The sequence below is a fragment of the Anas acuta genome, chromosome 17, assembly GCF_963932015.1.
Source record: "Anas acuta chromosome 17, bAnaAcu1.1, whole genome shotgun sequence".
Classification (NCBI taxonomy): Eukaryota; Metazoa; Chordata; class Aves; order Anseriformes; family Anatidae; genus Anas; species Anas acuta.
The window spans coordinates 8435786-8461721 of NC_088995.1; the positions used below are offsets into that span (position 1 = coordinate 8435786).

The 25936-nt window shown below is 43.3% G+C and overlaps 1 protein-coding gene across 1 annotated transcript in view; it reads left to right on the forward strand.

The window, feature by feature from the left end:
* Positions 1–5159: 5159 nt before the first annotated feature.
* Positions 5160–25936, forward strand: part of BCR (BCR activator of RhoGEF and GTPase) — a 102138-nt gene continuing 81361 nt past the window's right edge. Inside the window, exon 1 of the mRNA XM_068701298.1 lies at positions 5160–6922. Within this exon, the coding sequence (XP_068557399.1) occupies positions 5407–6922 (1516 nt within the window). The 5' untranslated portion in view covers positions 5160–5406. The remainder of the gene's footprint in view (positions 6923–25936) is intronic.

Here is a 25936-nt window from a genome sequence, read left to right on the forward strand (position 1 = left end):
TTCAAATAATATAATGAGTAGAGATCTGGGAACACTTTTTCTCTCTCTTGTTTTTTTAATCAGTCAATCTCCTATTTGGCAATTGTGCTGATTCTGTTGGCAAAGACACAAATGTAGCATTTGGTAGAGAAGGTGAATATGTGGGGGTATGTAAGAAGTTATTTATCCAAATGTGTGGTATTTTGACCTTCTGATGTTCTGTGTATTTCGTCTCGCAAATCTCTTTCACAAGATGATGAACATGTACTCTGCTTGTACCATGCTTTCCACTGAGTGGGCAGCATAGCTGTGATCTTTGTGTTCACTGAGTTTGAATGAGAGTAGAAAAAGATAGTTCATTCTACTGCAGTGTATTATGTATGTATATGAAACATCTTGCATTTGAATAATGCTTTTCAGAAGCAATTTTAGAAGCACAGTGGAGCCACAAAACCATTCCTGTGTACTGTGCTGTGGATGAGTACTGCTGTCCTCGGGTTATGATAGATAAATAGAAACTCACAGAAGTAGTATTGGTGACTTTTTAAAAAATTAGTCCTCTATTTTCATATGGAAAACTTTCTCTGAAGTAATTTGAAATTCACAATTTTGTCTTTCTTTCATTCAGTTATTCTTAGTTCATTTCTTTATTAAAGACTTTATTGTATGAGTAAATGATTCATAAAGTAGTTATTATTGTAGAACCGGGTTTCAAAGTTGTTTGTTTGCTACTTATGATGAATAGGCCTGAGCTTTGGACCAAATTTTGCTTTCATATATATATTTCTTGGACATAAGCTGGTGTCTTGTCATGCACTTTGAACATGCCAAGAGAAGAAAACTTGAACACACACTACCAGATAGTGTTGTTCTGAGGACAATAATGTACCTGTAGGTGGTCAAGTTCAGCATTGCTGCAGCAGTACTCCTTCAGATAAGAATTGCCTATACCCACAGCACGTTTTGGCAGTTACACGTGGTTGCTGCTGAGCAGACAAACTGCTCTGGTTCCGTCCTGGAAACATTGATAATGGTCCTGGAGGCCAAAAGGTAGGTTTTAGGATGACATGCCTTGTCTTCTTGTCTAGGCTAGGTGCTAGGTTTTGGTGCAGTCATGGTGTCAGTGTTTGCAGCTGCAAAATGAATCAGAAATAAATCAAAGGAAAAAAAATCAGGTTATGTTTTTCTCAAAAAACAAAACAAAACAAAACACACACACACAAAAAAAAACACAAAAACAAACAACAACAACAAAAAAACCTCCCAAGGGTTTCTTTTGTTGCTGACTGCAATTCTTGTGCAAAATCAGAGATGTAATTTCTTCAGCAATGCAGTCATGTTGCTAGGAAAATCAACTGGGACAGTTTTTCTAATGATTCAGTGCATTGCTTGATGTCATTATTGTTTTTTATTGTCTATAGTTCCAAAAACTTTATGCAAAACTGTCAATCAGTAACTATCCCCTGGCAGTGGTCTGACTCCATCCAATCTATGACAGATGCTTTGAGACTTTTTTTCTTTTAAGTCCCAGTGAGACTTCTCCTGCAAAGAACTCAGTATTAATAATTGATAACCTAAAATGAATCTTAGATCATATTAGCACAAAGGAAACCTAACTTTAGTGGGAAAATAAACATTAGTTTGCAAGTTCTTAAATGTTCCTGTCTGGTCTATGTTGTATTCTATGCATGTTATTCCATTCTATCAGCAACTTCATTTGTTTTGAAGAATCCTTAATATTATTAAAAACAATGTCAGAACAACTACATTAACTCTAAACACAAACATAATTTTATACCAGTTGAAAACTTCAGAGTGATCATGGCACCAGTTTCAGCACCAGCTTCCTTGTGGAATTTGCCGGTGAGAAGTTGGATAACTTAAAATTCAGAGAGAGTCTGAAGCAAAGTTAAAGAACAGGTGTAATAATCTCCCCAAAGACGTACTAGTATTATGCTGTTTCTTGTCTTAATAAGTACAAGCTAAATGGTTAATGAGCTTCTGTTTAAATAAGCACATGTATCTCTTTGAGGAAAAACTGATAACAGATCAAAAGCCATTCAAGAAATAGTCACCTGGCAGGCAAATTTCATTTTTACTGTAAAACCATCTTTCATTTTAATCTTTAGTGGTATTGTTTCTGCCATTTGAGTGATTATTTGACACTTAGGGTGTTATTCTTTATATTTTCATAGGTCATGTGATTCAGACCTTTAGTGTTGGTTCTCAGCTCAGGCTCACCTCACTGAGGTACAACCAGAGTTCATTCTTCATGAGTAGATGTCGTATTCTGTGTCTTTTTGGGTTTTCATCAATAGTCAGAAGTTGTTCTGGGGAGTGTAACAAAGCTTACCAGTGTGCAGATGCTATGAACTGCTCACTGTATCACATCTTCATATGCTGAGTTAAAATGAAGTGTTTGGCAGGTTCAGGTTGTAGCAGCATCTGCATTAGTTAATGGAGATGGGGGATGGGTTTCCTTTATTTTGGGCCATAAGGTTGTTCTCACAGCAACAAATTGCCATTTTCTGAATCTTAAGAAATGGGGTTCCCGTGTTCCTGGGCTCACAGAATAATTTGGACTGGACAGGACTTTGGGAGATAACTGGCCTAGCCAGACTCTACCACAGTGTGCTGTCTTGTAATACAAAAATACAGTTTCTTAATTTCAGCCACGTATGAATGAGAAATGATGTTTTATTTCTTGTTAGAAAGACTCTGCATATGTGCTTCCACTTTTATTTTTTTCTTACAAAACTCCTGATTCTCCCGTGTGGGATCATGATAAAGCCCATAACCTGGAACTCTGCTAAGCGTAGTAGCTCTCCTTACCCACAGGAGGGAGCTCCATGGCCAGTTCAGTTCCAGTAATGGTTCAACTGGCAAGAACTGGCAATCTCTTGTGGGCCAGCAGAGGGCGAGAGCTGAATGTACGGGCTTTTTTTAGCCCCCTTGTCACAGCATGCTCTGTCACCAATCCCAGATACATCTACCTCCAGAGCCCTAATGAAATTTTGTATCCTGATAAAACTGTACTCAGTCGAATGTAGAAAGTATCACCAAAATTCAGAGACCCCTTCAATGGCCACCGGAACTTCTGATGCTGTAGTACTTCAATGAATACAGAGGCTGCAGTTGTTTAATAGTGTTCGCCAAAAGTTAGACGTGCATACAGCAGTCCCTCTGACTCATCAGAATTCTTGCTGCCTCTGGAAAAGTGAGCCTAGTGAGTGTGAGAAAACACCCTAGAAATAATAAAACAAACCAATAACACCAGCAAACTATGAACAAATGGGGGACACAAATTCATAACAGAGCCTTATTATGTAATATATCTGTCGTTATTTTAATCATGCTAGTAAAATCTGAAATGTCATATTACTAGAAATATATTGTGTGTCATAATGTCGTTGTTCAAACCGGCATGACGGCAAACAGCATCAATGCTGAAAAGCCAATTTTCTTTCTGTGGAAGATGGAAATTCCCTAGAAGGCTTGTATAGATATTTACTAAGTATACAGATTTCATTATGATTTTGATTATAATCTGTTTTCCACATAGATCAGCCAGTGTGTTAGAAGCTGAGGAAACAAGTGCAGGAAAACGAGGTTAAAGCCAGGAAACGAACAGCAAGGGAGATGAACTATGCAAAGCTGAATGCATGATTAGCCGTTTGTGATGTCTGAAAATATTTGATATGTCATATCAAAAAGCGTGAAGAGGAAAATGGTTTAGTGGATTATGAAACATTGCATATTTTGAAGGTAAGAGAACTGCTCTTGTGGACTTGTGCTTTTCATGCTTAAGGAACTGTATTAGTTATTGCTGGGGCTATATTCCACAATCTTTTCTCTTAAAATGCATGAGAAAAGGTATTCCTCACTCTGGGGATTTGTCCCACCTCTGGCATGAAAGAAGCAGGCTTCTGAGGGATGTGAGGTGTACAATATCTCACTTTTCCCATCATTTGGACAGGAAAACTGCAATTTCAGGTGTATCCATTACCCCTTTTTCAGAGGTCGAATTAGTATGTGGAAAAGGTACAGGGCCTAAACACGGCTGTGTACCCCGATTTCAGGTGGAATGAGAGACAGCTGCCAGCCCATGTTCAGCTTGTTTGCCCCCCTTCACCCAGAGCTGGAGAGCGGGGCTCCCGCTTGTTCTGCGTAGGCTAACATACAGGACAAAGGCACACCTAATCTCTGAACAAAGCAGACTTTATTACCAATATCACAGTGCTTTCAGAGCACCAGCTGGGCACTGATAACTCAGCAAGGACCGAATGAATGAGGAGCCTGCTAGTGCCCAGCACCTCGGCTTGAGGTGAATGATGGAATCGTGCAGGTTGGAGAAGACCTCCAAGCTCCAACCATCACCCCACTGCCTCCCACCGAACCGAGTCCAGCCTCTCCTTAAACACCCCCAAAACCCTCAGCGGGGCCTGAAGGCTGCAGCTCGGAGTTCGGGAGGGCCAGACCAGCCCCCTCCGTGCTCCAACCTCGCCCTGCTCCCTCGTGCCCCCTCTTCGCACACCGCTGCCTTTGTCTCGGCGCCAGCCTCCGCCGGGCCGGGCCTCCAAAGGCAGCGGGGGCCCGGGCTGCCCCTTTAAGAGGCCCCCAGCGCCGTTTCAGCCGGGCTCCTGCCCTGCCTCCCTCCTTCCCTGCCTCCTTCCATCCCTCCCCTTCCGCAGCGCCGCGGCTCGGGGCGCCGCCGGAGCCGGGCCGCGATGGGCAGCCGGGGGCAGCCTCCGGAGCCTCGCCGCCAGCCTCCGCCTCCACAGCCGCGCCGGGGAGGCTGCCGCGGGGCCGCGGGGAGCTCCGGCACCGCCGGGTAGCGGCCGGGCTCGCCGCCCTGCGCCCGGAGGCCAGCAACAATAGCCGGGAGGAGGAGGAGACAGGGAAAGGGGCAGGGGGAAAGGAGGAGAGAGAAAGAGAAAGCACAACACGGGGGCTGGCCGCGGGAGGACGGAGCGGAGGGCTGCCCGGAGCGGCCGCACTGAGCAGCGCGGCCGGGACGGCAGCGGCAGGAGGTGGGTGGGTGGGTGGGAGGGTGGGGGGCGATATTTACCTTCTCTCCCCCACCCCGAGCCTGCTCCTTTGTCCACCTCCCCTTTGAAGTGCTCGGGAATCGCCGGGGTGGGAGCGTTGTTGTTCGCTAGCAGAAGCTCGGGCATGACGGGGGGAGAGTAGCGAGGGGACGGGGGGCAGGGGCCGGCGAGAGGTGGAGGAGGCGAGGAGCAGAGATTGATCCGAGGATTGCCGTTTGCCTCCCAGTTCCTCTGCATGGACCGTGAAAGAGACGCGTTGAGTTGACCCTGCCGGAGCTGTTTCTGCTTCTACATGTGAGATCCGGCTGCTTTATTCTCTCCGGCTATCTCTCTCCAGCTTCCCTCCCTTATTCTCCACTTATTTACTCCTGTATGCAAAATGGTGGACCCTGTGGGGTTTGTGGAGGCTTGGAAAGCACAATTTGCAGACTCTGAGCCTCCTAAAATGGAGCTGAAATCTGTGGGAGATATTGAACAGGAGCTGGAGATGTGCAAAGCATCTATCCGGAGACTGGAGATGGAGGTCAACAAGGAGAGGTTCCGCATGATTTACCTGCAGACTCTTCTGGCAAAGGAGAAAAAAAGCTACGATAGACAGAGATGGGGTTTTAAACGTGTTTCTCAGTTGCCTGAAGGGGGTGCAGAGCAGCAGATCCAGGACCTGCATCATCACCAGTCTGCTGACCAAGATGAATATGAAAAAAGCAAGTCACACCACGGGGAGGAAAAGTTCAAACCCAGGATACCTTCTCTGCGGAAGCTGTCTACCCAGAGTGACGGGTCGGACCTGTCGCCTTTGGACAGTCCCCATCACGGGGAGGGAGAGCAGGACAGGTGTAAGTACTACGGTGAAGAGAAACTGAAGAGAGTTGTAGAAGATACGGAGACTCGCTGTGATACAGATGGATCTCCTTCAAAACACAGATCGGCTTCCACTCGCAGGCTAGCGGGATCTGCTGAGAAGGAGGCATCTTTTGAACCTATTTCTAAGGACAGAGGGAACAGCACCAGTGTGGCGGCCCTAAGGTCTAACTTTGAGAGGATTAAAAAGGGGAATTCACATCATTCTGGAGATAACAAGGATGTTGTTGAAAAGCCCTTCTATGTGAACATGGAGTATCATCACGAGAAGGGTCTAGTGAAGGTCAACGATAAAGACGTTTCTGATAAAATAAGCTCTCTTGGTAGCCAAGCCATGCAAATGGAACGCAAAAAGTCCTTACACTCCCTTCCTTCTACCGTGGTACCCAGCTTCAACGAATTCCAGAGGCCTGCTTACAGGGGAAGGTCCTCTGAGAGCAGTTTTGGCTATGATGGAGAATACGAAGATGCTGAACTGAACCCCAGGTTTCTCAAAGATAATCTGATTAACGCCAACGGCAGCAACCGCTCACCTTGGCAGCCCATGGACTTTCAGCCCTATCAAAGTATCTATGTTGGTGGAATGATGGGGGATGCAGAAGGGAAAGGACCTATCCTGAGAAATCAGAGTACGACTGACCAGGAAAAACACCTCACTTGGCCCAGGAGATCTTATTCCCCGAGGAGTTTTGAAGATATTGGAGGAGGATATACTCCTGACTGTAGCTCTAATGAGAACCTTACCTCCAGCGAGGAAGACTTCTCTTCAGGGCAGTCCAGCCACGTGTCCCCCAGCCCCACCACTTACCGCATGTACCGGGATAAAAGTCGTTCTCCGTCCCAGAACTCTCAGCAGTCCTTTGACAGCAGCAGTCCACCGACCCCCCAATCTCAAAAACGGCACCGGCAGCAGCAGGTCATTGTGTCTGAGGCTACTATTGTGGGCGTACGAAAAACAGGACAGATCTGGCCAAGTGACGGAGATTTGCCTTCTGGGAGATGTCACCAGGACAGCTGCTTCCATGGGGATGCAGGTGTGTACCAGACATCTTTTTTTTTTTTTTTTTTTTTTTTTTTTAATGTACAGAGCAGGAAGTGGCATCATGGAAATGAATGGGAGTGATTTTCTAGGTTGCCCTGGGTGAATCACCCAAAGGGGGCAAGTGTTTAATGTGAAAAGTCTGTTTACCTTGTAGTTGTCCTGTTCTGGGAAGGTCCTGCAGAAGTATACCTCAGACTGTATTTTAGAAATACAGATTGGATTCCCATAAGGTTTGGTTCAGGCTTCTCTTGAGAGGATCAACCGAGTCCTACGTTAATGAGTTCTCAAAGTTTCAGTGTCAACACTGACGTAAATAGGGGCCAGAACTTCTCAGGGGTTGTAAAGCGATCATTCCTTCCCTCTTATTCTTGCCTTGAGTAGTTAAACCCTCCCTCAGAGGTGATAGTATGGCAACATGCTCCAACCTGAAGGTTTTGCTGGAGTTTTACCAGAAATGATGCTCTTCCCACAGTCTGTTTTTTTTTCCTGCCAGTATTAATTGGATTGCTAGTTTCTCATTCTGTTTTGTGTTATCCTTCAATTATAGCTGATTGGAGGCGATGATTGTGCAACCCTGTTGAAGCTTTCTGCTATCACTAAGTGAGGGAATAACTTTGAATATCAGGAAGCCCCGAGGGAGAGCTCGTAATTTAATTTTAGCAGAATCAAAATTTTTGTTTGGGGAAGGATGGGCCATGTTTGACCTCAGTCTTGTGCAAGTTATTCAGGCACGCAGATGTCTGTGTGGAATTGCAGTGGATTTACAGCTGGAGGAAGAGGTGAACTATGTTTATTCAGGTAGACTTATTGAATATATGTGGACATCTGAATCTATTTAGCAAGGCAAGGTACATACTGTAGACGATTTCTTGTATCAACACCACCGCTAGTCTTCTGTGCAGTAAATGAAAAGTGATCAAATCCAGGAATGAAAAAGCAGTATGGGTGTTTTGATAGACTTTCATTCTAAATCTGTGAGTTATTCTGTGTTCTTTTTTTTTTTTTTTTTTTTTTTTTCCTTTTCCTTTGAATCTGTCATTTTAATAAGGGGGTTAATAGAATGTTTGCTAAAAGGATTGAATTCCTGAAGTAGTAGTTGAATGAGAGGCCTATGAAAGATGTTACTTTCCCAGGTTCATAGAATCATGTAATGGTTTGGGCTGGAAGGGACCTTAAAGATCACCTAATTTCACCACCCCTCTCTGCCCCTGCCATGGGTAGGGACACAATCCTCTGCACCAGGTTGTGTGAGTTTGGTGTAAAGCAACTTTGCTGAAAGGAGATTTCTGGTTTTGCTTTCCATGCTGCTTTGTTTGTTTGTTTGTTTGTTTTGCCAGCAGTGCTTCTGGGAGTAACAACAGAGGGAGAACTCCTTCCTCCCACCCCCTGCCATCCTTGCAACCTATTGTTTTGTTAGTGGGAAGCTGTACAGTAGTAATGGATGTTTGCTGTACATGGAACCTCAGCATCCTGTCCTCACAGTGACTTCTTTATCAGATGGCATATACATACCTGCTTTCTATCTGGGACTACTGCTTCTTGTTTGAGCTTATGCATATGTTTGTATCTTGTGGGGAGCACTCGCAATGCAGGGGAGAGGCTGGATCGAGTGCTGTTTTAAACTGAGCTGCAGCCATCTGTCTCTGCTCTTGTTTACTGATGCTCTTTAGATGACTGGGAAGCCTCCTGGCAGTTGCAGTTTTTGCAGAAGAAAACAAAGGGGCAAAACCAACAAAGGTCGATGAAGCTCGAGGACAAATTCAGCTTTCAGAAAGGCAGTAGATCATGTTTTAAATAGTTCAGCTTACGCTTTGTGGAATGCAATGGTAGTAAAAGGGGCTGCTGAAAACTCGGAATTGCTAAAATTTCTGGTTGTGCTGGAAAGCCCAGTGCCTGTTCCTGAGGTCGGCTACACAATTGCAGGCAGGGACAGAATGTAACTGATGCCCCTTCTGCTTTCAGCAGCACAGGGGGTAACGTGCTTAGCAGGAGCCTTCACCAGATGGCTAATCAGTATTGTCTTGTGAGTTAGCTGGTGGCAACTTTTTACTTAACCAAGAAGGCTTGTGACTCCAGGACTGTATTTCAGATTAATTCTTACTGAGCATCGTTTTATTTTTATTTTTTTTTCCTGATTAGGTTCGATCAAACTTCTTTCTAATTGGTAGAACCTCCTTTTTGTAAAACAAACAAAAGTCACGAGCAATCCCTGTGTGATTAGCTGCTTGGCTACCATTCCCAACTATCATGTGCTGAGGCGGCCTGTTCTGCATCACCATATGATACGAAGGCAGTTCCCAGATATCTGCCAGCCTTTCCTGCACCTGGGGTTCAGTCGCTGCTTCTCTGTGTCCCCTGAAGTTGTGCGTGGACAGAGAGTGCAAGTTTAAATCCCAGCAGGTTCTGGACAGCCTTAATATTAATTAGTGTCAAGTGGGATTTGTTCAACAGTGTTTGGCTTCTTTGTGCCTTCAGATTTGTGTATGCTTGCTGGCCTTGCTCTTCAGGATGCTGCCATTAACAACACTGAATGTGGTGCAGCAGGTGCAAAGCAAACTTTCTGTTTGGATCTGCCCTGCCAGTGCATCTTGAGCCTGGATTGCAGACACGTGCTGTTTTATCTAAATACTTGCTTGAGTTCACAGTCAAGTGATGATGTGTTGCTTTTGCATTATAAAAAGGGCTAGAAGAAGGTCACCTAACTGGAATTAAAGAAATCTAAGTCAAATGTATCTGGGTTATATCTGGGTTCTTGGAGATGGGTTATCAAAAACCTTAAATGAGACCTAGGTGGTAGGCGTTCAGTTTTCTCCAAGGAGCAGAATGAGAGCTTGAGGGGTGAGCTTTGGTAATAATACTTTCTATTAAATATACTTAAAATGGAGTCTGGACAAAGATATTTATGTTAGAATAAATTATGCTACATTAATTTCCTACAGTGGGAATGTTTAATTCTGCATTAAACCTAAATATTTTACTGTGATTTTGGAGGAAATAATATATATTTATTTATTTAATTCTGTCTACTGTTAAACAGTAGTTTTAGACCCTCTGAGACCTCCTTGTGCTTTTCTGCACATAATTGAGGTGAGAGCTGCGTAGAGCCCCTAGGCAGTGAGGAGGCCTCAGTTGCTAGTAAAAGTCTGTTCACTGAGGAGCACACTCGAGTTGCTGCTTGACATTAGAGCTTGCTTCATAAAACTGGTGCGTGCTCTCAGCTCTGTGTGCGAGCGGATTTTATCTATCTGCATAACAACATGCAAATTCTTTGTGCAGTCCACATAGATAAGGAAGCAGCTTTACAAGTAAATATTGTAGGTGCCCCAGAAGTGACTTCTGTCCTCATGAGAGGACAGGATGGTGCTCTCCCAAGACCGTCAGGCTGTAGAAAGCTGCTGACAGTTGTAGTGCTCAATACAGTCAGTTTGGGGACATGTGTAATTTAATTTCATTAGGAGTAACTTTTACCTTATTGTAGCCTCTAAGTGTGGGAGTGCGGAGTGTCCCTTTCTGAAGGGCATGGCGTGTTCTTGGTGCTTTTAGTGAGTTTGATGTGCACAGAGGAAAGAGCACGGAAATTTATTTATGCATGTGAACTGTAAGACTTGAAACTCCTGTTATCTTAGCTGGGCAGAATGCCATTTTAAAGTGCATACTTGCTTAGAACTGTAGATTCAGTTTTATGTGTCTTAAATGCCTGACTAGGTAGACATGCAACTGAATTTCCTACTTTTGAGGTCATCCTTATTTAATGGTAAAGCTGCAAGGAAGCATACAATATATGGTCATGAAAGGACACGGCTCTGTATCAGTTTCTGTGAGGGTTCTGTTCCTGAGTTACTTGCATGTTCTAGGATCATGGACAAGTTTCTCAATTATGCACTTTTTCCACCCACTGTTGTCTTCTGTGGATTTTACAAGATGCAATTTGAAAAGTGTTTTGCACTTTCAGCAGGGTAATAAAGGCAGCTCATGGGGGGCAATGCCAGTGCTGTTGCTGTTGTTTAGAATCAGTTGTATTTGAGCAAGAAGCAGACTCTAGTCCCCCGTGTAGCAATTCTTCCTTCTGAGGATCTGAAATTTAGGAACTTTCATAATGTGCAGTCACTTGTTTGGTTTAAGGTCTACTGGCTGCAGATCCTGCTGTCAGTTTGTGATTTGCATTAGGGTCAGGAAAGAGGTTAAACTTTAAACACTTGTTTAGTTAATTTTGCTATTATTTTTTAAACAGCTTTTATTCCTTTGCTCTGATGGTCAGTGGATTTCATAGGAGCACTGAAGACAAGATGCTGTTTAAATGCTTCCCCCCAACAGTGCTTTCCAGAGATTTAGTAGCTTTTGAGATTATCTAGCTGCTTGTGCTACCACTCCCCTCTTCATAGTCCAGGGGAATGAAGAGCTCTCCCTCTCTTTTTCTGACGGATTTCTTTTTTCCTCCAGCTGAGTTTAAGGGAGTCTGTGAAGCTTCTGCTGTAGTGTACTCTTCAGTCTGTTTTGGTTTGGTTTGTTCCTTCTTCCACAAACAGTTGCTGACCCTTACCTCAGGCCCTCCATAGATAATGACATGTAGACAGATACTATTTTTGCTTTTCTTATGTTCACCCTAGATCATGGAACTCCTCCCATCCCAACCTTCAGGTTCTTCTGCAGTTGCAAAGCACCTGCTTTGAAATGAGAGGGCAAACCAGCCCAGATAGTACTTGGTTGATGCTGGGAAACTCTAAAAAGTGCTGATGTGTGACTTGATCTGCCTGTATAAAGCTCTTTTGCATGGTCCACACCAGAAATGGCTGAAGTTGGGGCTGTTTTTCCCACGGAGTAAGTAGATCAAGAGTTATGAATTCTGGCAAAGGTAGATCTGGGAGTAATGCATTGGGTTTATAAAGAATCTTGTAATCACTGCGTAATTAGCAACAGTTTTAAAGTGGTCTATGGGGCAGTAGAGCTGAGTCCACTTTGTGCAGCTGCCATGGCTGCATGAGGGCCTCTCAGGCAGTCAGTGACCTGCAGCTGGGCTAGTTAAATATAATACCAGTGCATGCCTCAAGTCTGGGAGTGTTACAAGAACGTAAAGCTAGGACCAAGTTGCATCAGAGCCAAATGGATACCCATATCGTGCTGTGATGACCACAGACTTGAATGCTGTTCTGTATGCCTAAACAATTGGAGCTAAGTGTTTTCAACCTGGTGATTTCACAGAAGTAGAGGCCTAAAGCATTGCAGCGAATGCCACAAAACAAGGTGATAATGCCTTTGATCTGAGCAGGAAATGTGTAGGCACGTGGGGCCACAATATTAAATCTGTGGCTGAGTGAGCTGCTCTTCTGATCCATATTGTTGACTCTGTTCAAAGTACCAAAAAAGCATTGCTTTATGGCCAAAGCAGTCAAACTGACAGATGTGAGTGTTCTGTGCATCCGTTGTGCTTCACTGGTGTCAGCATCAGTCCCAATGCATTCAGATGAAAAACACAGAGATGTTTGTTTGGCACAACATTTTGGTCCTGCCCCGAGAATTGGCAGGGAGAGGTGGAAGCACCCATGGACTGCCTGCTGCAGTGCACTACCTGTGCAGGTGGAGGCTTTGTTCTGGGTAGCTGAAGGAAAAATTAGAAAGAAAAAAAAAAAGAGGGAGCACCAAAGGTTGGCAAGGGAGCAAAGAGCAGAGGATGGAGATGAGGATGGCAGAATAGATTAGGGTTTGGAACTAATGGAGGGATTATGCTTGTGCAACAAAACCAATTGCTGTGTAGAGGAGTAGTCAAACATGGCAAGAAGGTGGGTTTGTCTCAATATTGACATGAACACTGATCATGGCTTATGAAGTGGTTTACTTGTGTGTGTGTGTGTGTGTGTAGGTGATGGACTTTTAAAGCAGTAAAAAATGTATTGGGGAATGGGCTGCTTTGGTCTCCTTTGTTTTGCCATTTTTAGCAAAGCAACAGCACAGGTGTATGGTTTTAACCTTGAAGACCCTTGTGGGTTCACATAAGTGCAGATAATTCTTGCAGCTGGCATGATCTCCACATACAGACTTCCAGAGGAGCAAACCAGAAAGGTTTTTCCTTTTGATTCTTATGATCATGTTCCCTGAAGTTGCGACAAAGAAATCTAGGAGGTTTCAGAGAGTCATTGTGGCTACTGATCTGTGGAACTAATTGCATCTTCCATAAGTGCTTCCATTCGTTGTGTGATGCTTCTAGTTTGGATATTTGGATGAAGCGCTAATTATTGTATCCAGTCACTCCTAGACTTGTTGGCTTGTTGGACTCCTGTTTTTTTTTTTCCACTGCTTGCAGAAACGCGGCGGCCCCTTTGTCAGTACAAATGCAGCTAGCCTCATTGTCACTAGAAAATGTCACTGAGGTGAGAACGAAGGCAATAAAGTGCTAGGAATGGGGAGTAGACATCCCAAATGACAGACGTGGAAGGGGGAAGAAATAAGGTTTAATTCCCAAATTTGCTAAACCTTAAAGTATGGGTTAGGAAATAATTCTGTGAATACTGGGCAGCATGCTCGAACTCACGACTTTTAAAACAATGTTGTGGGGAGTGGAGGGTGGTTAATAATCCACGTCTGGCTTTGCAGGCTGTCTGAAATACGGCCCAGCACAGGAGACAGAGAAGAAGCCTGTGAGGGTTTGGGAGCCAGTAACAGCCTGGAAGTGGGTATCTACCCACTGTAGCGTGTTCTGCGGTTCTCCCTCTAGTGCCTTCCCTGTTTCCCCAACCTGTTAAGGATAAACATAGTGCAGAGGCAAGTGAGACCTGTATTTCAGCTTCAAGGAATTTTGGAGGTCAGTCCATAAAGGTTAATGAGGTGAGGCTGGGCAAGCTGTTTACGGAGGATTGCTCCATTTCAATTACCGTGGGGAAGCATATTGCTGTTCATGAAAATCAGGCTGTTGATTGGAGGCACAGCCTATCTGGAGCTTGCTTTTCCCCAGAGAAACCAAGGCTAGCAGGTTGTTTGACTGTCTCCTCTTTGATTTGTTCTGCCCAGTCAGATAAGCATGAAGGGAACAATAAGGGCCTGATTCTGCTCTGTCCCTGGTGAAATATCATTGACTTCAGTAATCTCTTGCTTGCACATGTAGGAAAAGAAATGGTGTTCTGGTACAAGTTGAATTGCAAACTTTGCTGTGCAGATAGAGGGGTAGACTGCAAGTGACAACAGAAATGCTGGCAGGGATTAATTAGCTTGGGTGAACTGCATGTGAATCAAGTACTTCCAAAATAACCATTTAAGTGTCTTAAGTTACAAAGCAGGTTTTAGTCAGCTCACTGATAATGAAGTCAATTGCTTTCCTGATCATAGCTTTACATTATATGTGATGTGAAAGTAACCATAAATTGTAAGTAAATCCTCAAATGTGGGTCTGTCTCATGCTGAGGAAGAGATTTGCAAGTTCGTAACTTCTTTAAACTTGTTCTGCGCTGTACTGTATGTATTTTAAACAGTAAAACTGGCCTGCACAGGGCCAGCATGGTGCATTTCTGTCACAAAATCTGTTTGTGGTTTGCAAATCTTCCAAGTTACTGAAATAACAAAAGCATGTCTCTGTTGTCTTCTTCCCAGCTGCCAAAATGGTATCTCTCAGACCCTTTCTTAACCAGGTTATGGCTAATGTAGTAATAAGATTATTGCAAATGTAATTGGAATCTGTTTCAGAGAAAGCTCTGCCCAAATGTGGCAGCTGGAGCTGAGTTAGTTGCTCATGGCTACATGAATGTGTGAGGAGTATGTGTGTGAGAATCCATGATTGCCCTGTAGGAAGAGTGAATTGGTAAAGTTCAGTCTGTTGGTTTATATTACTGAATCGTCTCTGTTGGTATTGCAGGCCCATCGGCTATTATCTGTTATTATTATCTGTTATTATCTGTTCTTTTATTGTTGTCTGCAGCCATTTCACCAATCCTTGTTGCCTCTATTTCTTATTTTTATTCTTTTTACTTTGTGGAGGGAGGGCTTCTTTTATAGGGGGTCTAAATCCCCCACTACCTTCTTCATTCTAAGTATAACAACAACAATACACACACACAGAGAAACACAAACAAACAACCCCAACCACTACTTTTGGAGCTTCTGCACAAGTCAGGTTTCCCAGTAAAGTATCCAAAGTCCCCGGATTATTTGCAGATTGGCCTGTGACAACAGAATAGTAACAACTGCTGCAGACTGCTGTGGATCAAACAGCTTTATCTGCAATTTAAGAAAGCAGCTTTTGCAGTAGTTACAATTCATATTTACAGACTTGGCTGCTCTTCCATGTTTGTGACCTCTCCATGATGTGTGGAGAAGTGCACTTGCAGCCTTGGCTCACTTTGTCTGTTTACTTTTTCTTAAGGACTTCAGAATAATCTGCTCTCAACACTGAAATGCAGCTACTTCTCTGATGGGATATATACCAGCTATTATGTTATCAGAAATCCCATACTGTGTTGGCTGCAAAGCTAGGTAAGGAGTGTCCATTTTCAATGCACAATACGTGTGAGGCTGCAGAAGGCTCTACTTGCTAGGATAGGTGTTTTATTTTTAAAAAATAAAAAGGAAAAAATAACCATCAGTTACCTACTTGCCCCATCTGTGTGTTCTTCTGAAAAGGGCCAGCATCCTCCTGGCATAATCTGTTCTAAGGAAAAATACTTAATTCCCTGGAGCATCAGGCTTCAAACATGTCTGAGCTGCTAAAAAGTAAATGTGATTGGTCTGTTGTCACTAGGGAGGTGTAACGTGCAAGCAGAGAACTGTATCTGTTGCAGTCTACAATTACACAGCACTGCGTGATCTTGCCCAGGATGATAGTAATGGCCTGTCAGCCTCGCTGGGCTCAGGGCTTCCCAGAAGAGATTAGATTATGGTGCTTAGTAGGAGCCAAGACACAGAAAAGCATGTTCCTGTGACTGTTAGCATGCAGCTCTCAGTTCAGAGCAGCCTTGGTTGTTGTTTCCTGCTGGCCTAGCTCATGTTGCTGATTTTTTATTCGTTATTTTTATAGTGGTCAGCACTGATATTATCATTGGAAGTTTCAGGAAATAATATGCTGAGAAAGTGAGTTGATCGTTGCTGGTAGACTTCTGTGTGCACTCACCCCCGCCCTCCTTGTCCTTCAGCTCTACTGCAGGCTGTCTCCTTTCTTTCAGTCCTTCTAGGCTGAATGTTTGGGAGTTCCCTTGCTCCCCCTTCGTGTCTAGTAGCTTCTTGCTTGGCATTCTCCTGAAATGCTCACTGGATCTCTCAGTCTGATAGAGATGAAATCACTGTCATCACTCGTTTAAAACAAACAAACAAACAAAAGGCACCCAACCCCGGAATAGTGCCTCAATCTGGCAATGTTCTGTCATTGTCTTCAGGGAAATCTTGCTGTTTGGATGTGTGTGCTTGTCTTTGCCAGTTAAGCTAATTACTTGCTTGAATTGCCGTGAATTGATGGTTAAAGTAGACAAAAGATTTGAGCTACAGGACTGAGGGCTTGGGAACTGGTTACTGTGTAAGCATACCAGAAACTTCACGTTGGTGCTGATCTTGCTCTGCTCCGGTATTACAGAAGATGATTTTCTCCAGTAGTAGCCCTTGTCTCTTTTACAGGGAGATGTGCATGGGGCAGTGATGCAGCGCAGGGGAGCGCCCTGGAACAGAGCTATAGCATCTATAAGGCTGGGGAGGAGACAGCATCAAGGCTAGGGGGTTCCTATCCCAGGAAGATGTGCGAGACAGGAGGACCTGTTGTCACCTGCAGCTCAGAGTGAGGGGTAAATCTCCAGGCTATCTCATCTCAACAGAGTTTTAGTAGAGAGAGATGAACAAAAGGTTTTGTTGTCCTCTTACTGAAATGTCTTAATATTGCAATGGCTGTATCACAGTGTTTCTGTAAGTACCCCCCACTAGTAGCTTGAGAGCTCCCTGCCAACACCTTCTATTTGACATTGGGTTCATGGTTATATTCCTGTTTGTGTTCAGTGTCTAACAGGACTGGGAAATTCTGCTCTGCACTGAAAAGTTTCACCGGGGAGATGAACAGGTGAAATAACGCTGACCCCAGTGGAGGAGAAAATCCAGCACTCCCTAAAGTAAATAAAGAACTGGCTCTGCCTGCAAGCAGCACGTGCCTGTGCTGTGGAGGCCAGGCAGGAATAGGTGCAAATGCAGTTTCAGAGGAAGCCCCTTGAGCCCATCCAGGGGACTGGGGCAGCAAAAGACATGTCCAGTAAAATCCACCTGAGAATATGAATTCTTGCCAACCAGTCACAGAACTAAAGTCGCTTTACATTTTCCAGGTTTTTTTTGTGCTTTGCTAAAAGGTCAGGGTTCCCATTGGGAAAAAATGTTCTGCTAATGAAAAGGTTTTAGAGTTTGGAGTAACTAGCAAGGAAGGAATGGGAAAGCTGCATGATTTTTTATTTTTTTTTTCCCCAGATTATTCTTTTTTTGTTGTTCGTTTTATTTAACATTTGGACACAGCAATGGCTACTATCAGAGAGATAACAGTATTTCATGAAGGGCTTGATCCAGGACTTGCTGATGTCAGGGGATTTCTAGTGACTGTTTTGCTGTGACACTAGCAGCACGAGCTGTATATTTCTTCCTAGCTACCTGAACCAGAATTTCCCAAGATACCATGATTTTCAGGTGTGGTCTTGATCTTTGACTTCAAAAGAGCTGCTGGGCTTTTCACAGGCCTACAATGTAAATGTTTTAAAACTTCAATATGTATGCATCCTCTGCTGTCCAGTTTCAGGAGCAGTACTGCAGATGTGGTTGGGAGCTGCACCGGGCAGGCAATTCAAAAACATAATTCTGATTTAAAGTTTTTCTTACCTTTTAGAGAACGGTGTCAGCTGTACATGTGCATCTGCTGTGCCTTCTGGATGGGTGCTATGGAAACCCTAATGTGGTTTAGAAAAATTAATTTTTCTAGCACCACTTTGCCTCTGCTGTCTTAAGAAGCAAAAAGAGAAGAGAAAGTGATAAAATGTTGTTTACATGAAAACATCAGATATGCTTTTTTCAGTTTGTCCAGTCCTCTGAGATAGGTCTCTGTCAAAAGGCATTTTGGTTAGGTAGGGTTTTTTAGTATGCATAGAGAAATATATGTCTGTTACATATTTAAAGTACCCGAGACAACAGAACAAGGTGCCATCCACTCAGCTGGACAACTGTCTGTAACAAACTGAAGTCCTCTTACAGCAGGGTGCGATGGGAGCTGTTTGAATGTGACTGACCTGTCATGTTTGTGTTCAGCAAACATGCCCTAGCCCTGACCTTGACTACCCCAAATTTATTCAGGCTTGAGCACTGACCTATACATAATTTGTTGTGGACTCAACGTCTGGTCAAACTAAAATATGTACTAATATGATCTAAGGACTGCTTTGTTTTACACTGAAAATTTAAACGTAACTAAACTTGTACTGCAGGTGCAGGGTTGCAGACCTTCCCATAGTTAGTGCCTGTCCTCCATTTCAGTAATTGTATGAAATCTCAGGATCTCCTCATAAAGCAAAGGAGACGTGATTTTTTTATGTAAATGTGTTCTGCATCTACATGTATGCAGGAAAGATCTAAAAAGGAAGAATTTTTGAACCTAAGTCTTTTATTCTGTATGCAGACGTTTCAGAGTAGTTTCAGTGTATGTGCAAATATGTAGTGATGCAAGAACACAAGCACCCTTATAAAGGTTCCACCTAACCTTTGCAGCAAGTAGTGTTTTTTGTTGTTTTTTTTTTCTTATGTCAACAGCAGGTTAAGGAAACATTCCGATGCTAAAATCTGTTTTTCCCATTAATGGGCATTTGCACAGTGCAACCAACTACCAAATACTATTAAACAAGCTTGTTTTTTCTTTAATTTTTTTCTTGTCATTGGTAGGGAAGCAGTCATTTGCAAATATTTTTCAAACACTTGAAAGAAAATTTCCAAGGATGTATGCAGCTCAATTAGTCTTTGAGATGCTGAAGCTCAGGCTTCTAGCTGGATTTGGGTGAGCCCTAGTGTCCTGGAATCCAGCTTGGACCACACATCTTTTAACTGGGAAATGCATTAATGTCCTTTGTATGTACCTGTTTAGAAATTTGTTTGTATTCATATATAACTTTTAAAGGGAAATACTGTAAAAAGAAAACACACTGAACATGCTTCTGCTGGAGATTTGTCCTTCCACTGATTTCTACAATTCATACACTTTCTTCCAGTGTTTTTTTTTCCTCATTTCTTTCTTCTTAATTGTGTGCTCCTATTAACTCATACAGGTTTTCCCAACTTAAGTAATTAAGTTCAAAATCTGGGCTACATTTGCCTACCTATGGCTGTTTGGGTCTGCTTATGTTTTGATCTCTTTTTTTCCTACTCTTCTAAGATTTGAAGCAAGGGCTGCTTTGTCTGACAACATATATTTGTATACGTCTTGCAGTATTTTCATATTGTGCCCCTTGAGGCTGTCTTGATTTAAATCGCCTTTGGTGATAATGCTTCATGCTGTGGCGTGCTGCCCTGTCAGTTGTGCCAACAACTGTTCATTCGTAGGTTTGTGCTGAGAACTGGATCAGGGAATTCATCTGCTTTTGGTTTTCCTTTTTCCCAAACCAAACAAAAATCGCTCCCCCTCCCCAAACCATACCACAAAACCTCTCTAGGCATGGATCCGTCCATCCCCCCCAGATATTTGCGTTGCAGCAGCCACCAATTGGTTGGTGATGGAGGGGAGAGAGTGTAAGGCTGTGATAGACAATGTATGCTTAAACCCCTGTCTGTTGGGACTCTGGGCTGGTAATTCAAATAACAATGGAAACATTACTGCTGAGAAGTCATGTTTAACTTCAGCAATTTCACTTCTGATTAGCCAGCTGCTTTGGGATTTTAGGAAGAGATTTGGAGTATCCTTTGAGCAGAGTACCTCTTTCCCTAGTCAGATGCTTTGTTTCTGCAGCTGGGGGGAGGAAGGCTGCCTAAGGGTTTGCTGCTGTTTGAAACACATTTCTTCGACAAAATGGACACTAAGTAGAGTACTAGGACTGAAAATGACAGGAAAGACATTTACAGTCACGTTTGTTTGCAAAACAGACCTGATGACATTGTAGTCCATGTGACTGACTTCCCCTTCAGTTGCCTTTGTAAGTACTACATATTTTTAATTATTACTTCACCAGATACATTGACTGGTTATGGCCAGAAGAAAATAGAAAAGAAAATACAGTAGTTCCTTTTCACTAGAACTAAAACCACTGGCTTCTGCTAGCAGATTGTTCAGGTGATAACTCATCAGGAAGGAGGACTGTGTGCCTGAGACTAGCACAGCTCTTAGAGGGGGCTGGATGGTAACGTGTATGTGGTTTCACAGGGTGTATGCGTGGTCATGGGCTCAGATTTCATACTATTTTTATGGTGTAATTACTGTAACAAGACGTATACAATAGTCTCTTACAACTCTGTATTATGTAAATATTTTCCCTTGATGAGTATTTGAATATTTTGGGGAAGGGGAGTTTTAGAGGTTTCAATCTCCTGGCCTAACAAGGCAAATGAGACTTGTATCAAATAGCATGATTCTCTTAAAAAGCTCAGTCTACAGTCTAGAACAAGGAGGGAGCTGGGATCCTCTGGAAAAATACAGGTAGCTTAAAGCAATGAAACATCATTACGTTTTCTCAGTTTCATTGAGGATGTTTACTGGATTCACAGTTGCGTGTTTACCTGTGAGATCTGGTTACCAGGTTCTCCACAGGTTTGTGAGCTCTTCTGCTTTAGCTTGCTGAAATCCTGCCTCTGGAGCAGCCAGGTGCTGGGATTCTGGCTTGCAGCTTGCTTTTTCTTCTCTCTTTCTGTTCCTGCTTGGCCCACAAACGTGGAAAAGAATGCCCCACCCTGCTGACTCACTGTGCCCAGAGCACTCCTTATATTCCTGAAATAGGATTAATATCTGAGCCAGTTTGAACAACTCAGCGTAGATGGATCTGGTTCCCTTCTGCCAAACCCCTTTTTAAACAGCTGGTTTCTTCTCCTCGGCCCATGAATCCTGTCTCTGTGCTCTGTCAGGCCTCTGCCCTAAGGTGATTTCCTTATCTCATAATCATTTAAAGGGCTTTTGCAACAAATACAACTGTTGTAGAAATCAACTAGTATGTAGAATAATCCTTTTAACAGGTTTATTCAGATACTTCTGCTGGTATTTAAGTGGATTTAACTGCATACTTTAGTATGTCCTTGAAGATGGTTCCAAATGAAACCTGCTGCTGTCAAACTCTGTCATATCTCTGTATGCATACCAAGTGTGCCTGGGAGATGTCAGGCAGTGCCGTAGGCAGAGGGGATGGCTTGCTATTTATAGGGGAATCCTAGGAGTAGCCAGCCACTTATGCTGTTTACCATCGTGCTGTCTATAACTTGGTGGCTCAGATAAAACTCAGTAAGTCTAGTTGCTCTGCAATGACTTGCAAGAAGTTATTTCCCTGTTGCATGTGCAAACTTGGGTTTGTTCTCTTCTCCACCTTACCAGTGTGCAGTTGTCTCGTGGCTCACCCCAGGGGCAGATATGCTTCAGGATATATCCCTTCACCTTGTTTTGCTTTTGGATCAAAGCATTGTGTGAAGGGAAATGTCAGTTACCAATTCTTGGTTTTACAAATACACAAAGTGACACTCTTTTTCCCTTTGATTGAAGTATACAGGAGTCTACTTCTTCCCATCAGCATACTGTGCGGCCCTGTTTTAATGTCTCAGGTTTTCAGTTCTTGCAAACAAGTGCATCCCACAAAGGGCCATATTTGGCAGTGAAATAGTCAGCGAAATGCCTGGAAAAGAACATTACAACCTTGAGCACAGCCCTTTGGAATGTAGCAGGTTCCTGATAAGGCAAAAATTGGGTGGGTGAACGTTTTTTAGAGAAGGAGGCCTGTAGAAATGAACACTGTTTAAGACATTAGAAGCACCGCTTCCCCCCACTTTCACTTTTTAATCTTTTATATTAAATATATTGAAATTAAGCTTTAATTATGTTGAAGTCTGTATGAAACTTGTGAGTAGGTTCTTCCCCCCCCCCCCCCCCCCCCCCAGCTTTTGAAAGACTAACTTGTCATTTTAACATTACTAAGTACTGTTTTGGAGGCTGGCTTAAAAATGCATTTAAGCATCCTGTATCTTCCTAGAGAATGAGGAGGACAAAAAACTCAGTCCAAGATTATCTGTAACAAAGAAGAAGGATATGTGCTATTAATTTTGTATTTTAATTTCCAGATCTTTAATAGTGCTCATAATGATAGGAACTCATCTGCTCGTTGGATCTGCAGGTGTTTCAGGAACATGGAGAAGTTAAACTGCTAATAGCTCCGTTCACCTAGGTAAACTGAGGCATTGATAGTTCCAATTAAAGTGTCCGAGATCATCTAAGGTGATAAGGCTTGGATGTGGACCCTGAGCTTTTGTTCTCAAATGTAGAACCTAATCTCTGAGTCTACACTTACATACATCTCATTGGTGAACTGAGGTGGCAACATCGATGCAAAATAAGGTTTATCCTGGCTCATCTCTGTCTGCGGTGGTTAGATAAGTATGGTTGAACCTTTGTAGTTTTCACCAGCCCTGCTAGAACCCTGCAGTGGATAGGGCCTGAAGGGAAAAGCTAGTTAAATCCACATAACCATCTTGTCTTTCCATTATTGATGTGTTTTACTGTCTTGTTCTGCAGTTGCTTAAATGATAAAGAACCATATTGATGACCACAGCTGCTTTTATATAACTCGACAAACAGCTATTTTTTAATTACTAATGAATGTAAATGGACTGAAGCTATGAAGTAGTTTGTGTTCATTATTAGACTCCTTCCTCCAAAGCTCCTGCATGTTTGTCTTTCTTTCCAAACATTTTGATGACACCTAGCACAGTAGAATCCAGGGTTTTGGCTTTTATTCATTTATTACAATGCAAGCATCACTTTTTGCTTAAGTGAATGATACTTTGCAATACTGAAATTAAATTTGTGGCAAGAGAATATTTCAGGGAAGTGTAGTTTATTCCCCCCGAAGTTTGTATAAGAAATCAACACAGCCTCTAGCGGGCAGCAATAAAGGAGACAGGAATTAAACAAATTCTCATTTTCCTGTGGTACAGGATTGACTTCCAGACTAACCGGCTTTTCTGATTTACATTTGTCCAAAGGCAGATCTGCACATTGGTATTTTTGGGGGGGTGTGTTTTTGGTGGTGGTGTTTTTTTTATGCTTCTTGGAAAGGTGCATTTACAGCAAAGGTCATTTGTGTTTCAGATTGACTTACTAACTTGTAAGTTCCTGCCATAACAGTACTCCCCCCTAAATTTTAAAGCCTCCCAGGTAGGTCTTAACGTTCTCTTGTAAGATCAGTGGGAGAACCTGGTATACTTACTCAGCAAAGGAACGCAACTGCATTGTGACTGATATACCAATGAAGCCTAAATATATTTGGTATCTTCCTTGCAGCAGCTTTGCCTAGGTTTTCACTGTCTAGTGGTCTGTTTGTACTCTTTGTACGTGTTTCTTCCTCAAAGCTGCTTTCTTCAGGCCCTCTGCTTGTTCTGTCTCTTAAGGAAAACCTCAACATCCTAAGTTCCTAATGCTCTGAATCGTCAGCTCCCTAAGCCTGTCTTTGCGGTGAGTCTGTTGACAGTAGTATCAAGAAATAAGGTGGTACTGTTCAAAGGGAAAAGAAAGACACTGGGTTCAGGGAATGTACCATGGGAGTGGAATGGTACCTACACAGCTCTTGCCTCTTCTCAGTTAACTTTGCAGTGGTGAGCCCTCCTGCGTGTGCACCACCTGGTACTCATCATAGTAAGGGGCAGCAGGGTGCCCAGACTTACAGGGGTGACAGTCTTTCAGAACGGTGCAGTTTGTTAGAGAGCACTCGGCACCTCTTCTGAGCTGGTATAGGTAGGATTCTATGGCTTGCTAATGCAATGAGAGGGAAAACTTCGTTTTTGCACTGGAAAATCATTTTTATTTTCAGTGTTATTCTTCTTGCCCAGATGTACAACCTGACTTGTCAGGTGCTGACTCTGATCCATCTCCTGATCTTTTGCTGTGTTTTCAGCAGCTTTTTCCTTGACTGCTGAATTGTGCATTTTTGCAAGCCCGTAAGGTTAAGTTTACTTCTGCCCTGTAGTTGGGAACAGAAATGTATTTTCCTTAGAACTGGCTACAGTCATCTCAGACTCTGATTTGCTTCTTTGAGAGTTGTTTGTGGTGTTTTTCCTCCCTTCTCAGTACTTTTTCCTGTTCCAGTCTCTACTGGTCTCCCATCTGTACATGCTACCTACATCCATGGGTCAGTTTCACATGGGATCAGTTTCTTCTTCGGTGGTGACTCCTCTATCCGTAGCCTAATTAGATCCCCTAATTGCTAGCTGATGTCTGGGTAAGAATTCTTTCTGTGTATGATTTGCTGCTACACAAATGCATACTCACTCATTAGACTATCTCAGCCATATAATTGAGCTGTACCCTCAGCTATTTTCAAAAACTAAATGCACTTTATTTCTGACTCTCTCTGTGTCCCTATCTAAATGTTTTGCTTTTTGGTCTTTCCTTTCCATCCATCCCCTGGCCATCATCTGCTGCTGATGCAATGCGTTATTACCTTAGGGGCAGCCCTGCAGTGCGGCTGGGAGGGAGGAGGGGGGAAGATTGCATCTGTAGCAGCAGCCTTGGGGAAGCTGTGCAGCGTAGGAATAAAAGCAGTGAAATGGTGGAGGGAGCTAATGGACTCAGGGGGCGTGCTTCTAGCTCCACTTTTTGCTAAAATGATTATAGTTTGTCTTACATAGATAGCAACCGAGTTTGAGAGTCTCAGAAGAATATATGAAGAGAGAGTAAATAGCTGAAAAGGTGTTAAACAGTAAAAACACCCTTTATCTGCTCTAAGGCAGTTCAACTGCCCTTAACCTTTGGTGCCCCCTGTGTTTATTGTCCCCAGGGATTACTTCTACAGCTGCAGAATTGCTGCAAGTGTACTGTGAAATAGTGGAGCTGTAGCAGCTACACCGCAGCTACATTGCTGAGTAAGAATTACTTTCATCAAGACAGTTTGTGAGACTGCTGCTAAGGAAGGTACAAGTCAAGACTGAAGGAAAGGGCAGAAGTTCTGTGGATTGTGTCCTTCTGAATTGTTAACAGCATTTATCTTTTTATTTTTGACTGCTTTTTTGGGGGGGAAAAAGGGGGTGTAGGGGTTGGGGAGGAGGGGGTGTCTTCAGCAGCATAACAAGAAAGGGTATCAAGGTTTATTGCTCTGCTTTTATCTCAGCAACTGCTGTGGTACCATTTCCAGCTGGAAGGTATAGGCAGGGGCTTTCAGCAATAAGCTGTGCTTGATCCAAAATGGACTGGCCAGAGGGAGGGAAAATAGCTGTCGCAGACCGGGATGAATAGGCTGCCTGTCTGATCCATCCTGAAAGCTCTGACCTGCAAAAGCTGTCAGAATCGGGGTATGTGCTGGAGGGTAAGCCATATTCACATCACATCTCGGAGGGTGTGTGAGAGAGGGCGAGGTTGAGGGGGAGAAGGGGTGACATTTAATCCTGCTCACTGAACCGTAAAGGTTTGCTTTGTGTTGGTCTGCTCTCCTGCGCTTCCCTCCTACTTTCATGGCTGTGATGAATGACAAATGGAGGCAGAGCAGTGAAAACAGGAAACATAATCCCTCAAAAATAACCGGTGGGAAAGGGAGGGAAGAAACTGTAAATAAAGGAATCCTGCTTTCATGGGGCTGCCCCACCAAGAGCTGGTGGTTTGGCAAGGAGGAGGAGCTGCTACTCTTTGAGCTTACCAAGGGGTTGTTGAGCTCCCAGTAGGCAGAGAAAGGCCTAGTGGTTGGAGAGCTGTGGTCTGAAGAGTGTTTTTTTTACATAAACAAACAACAAAACACTTGTCTACAGGTGTTGTTTTGGACCGGATGTCATTTATATTTGCTTATTGTTTCACTTATATTCACTTATTGTTTATAGGCTGCAGATGCCCTAGTTTTCTCTGGCTGGGAGAACT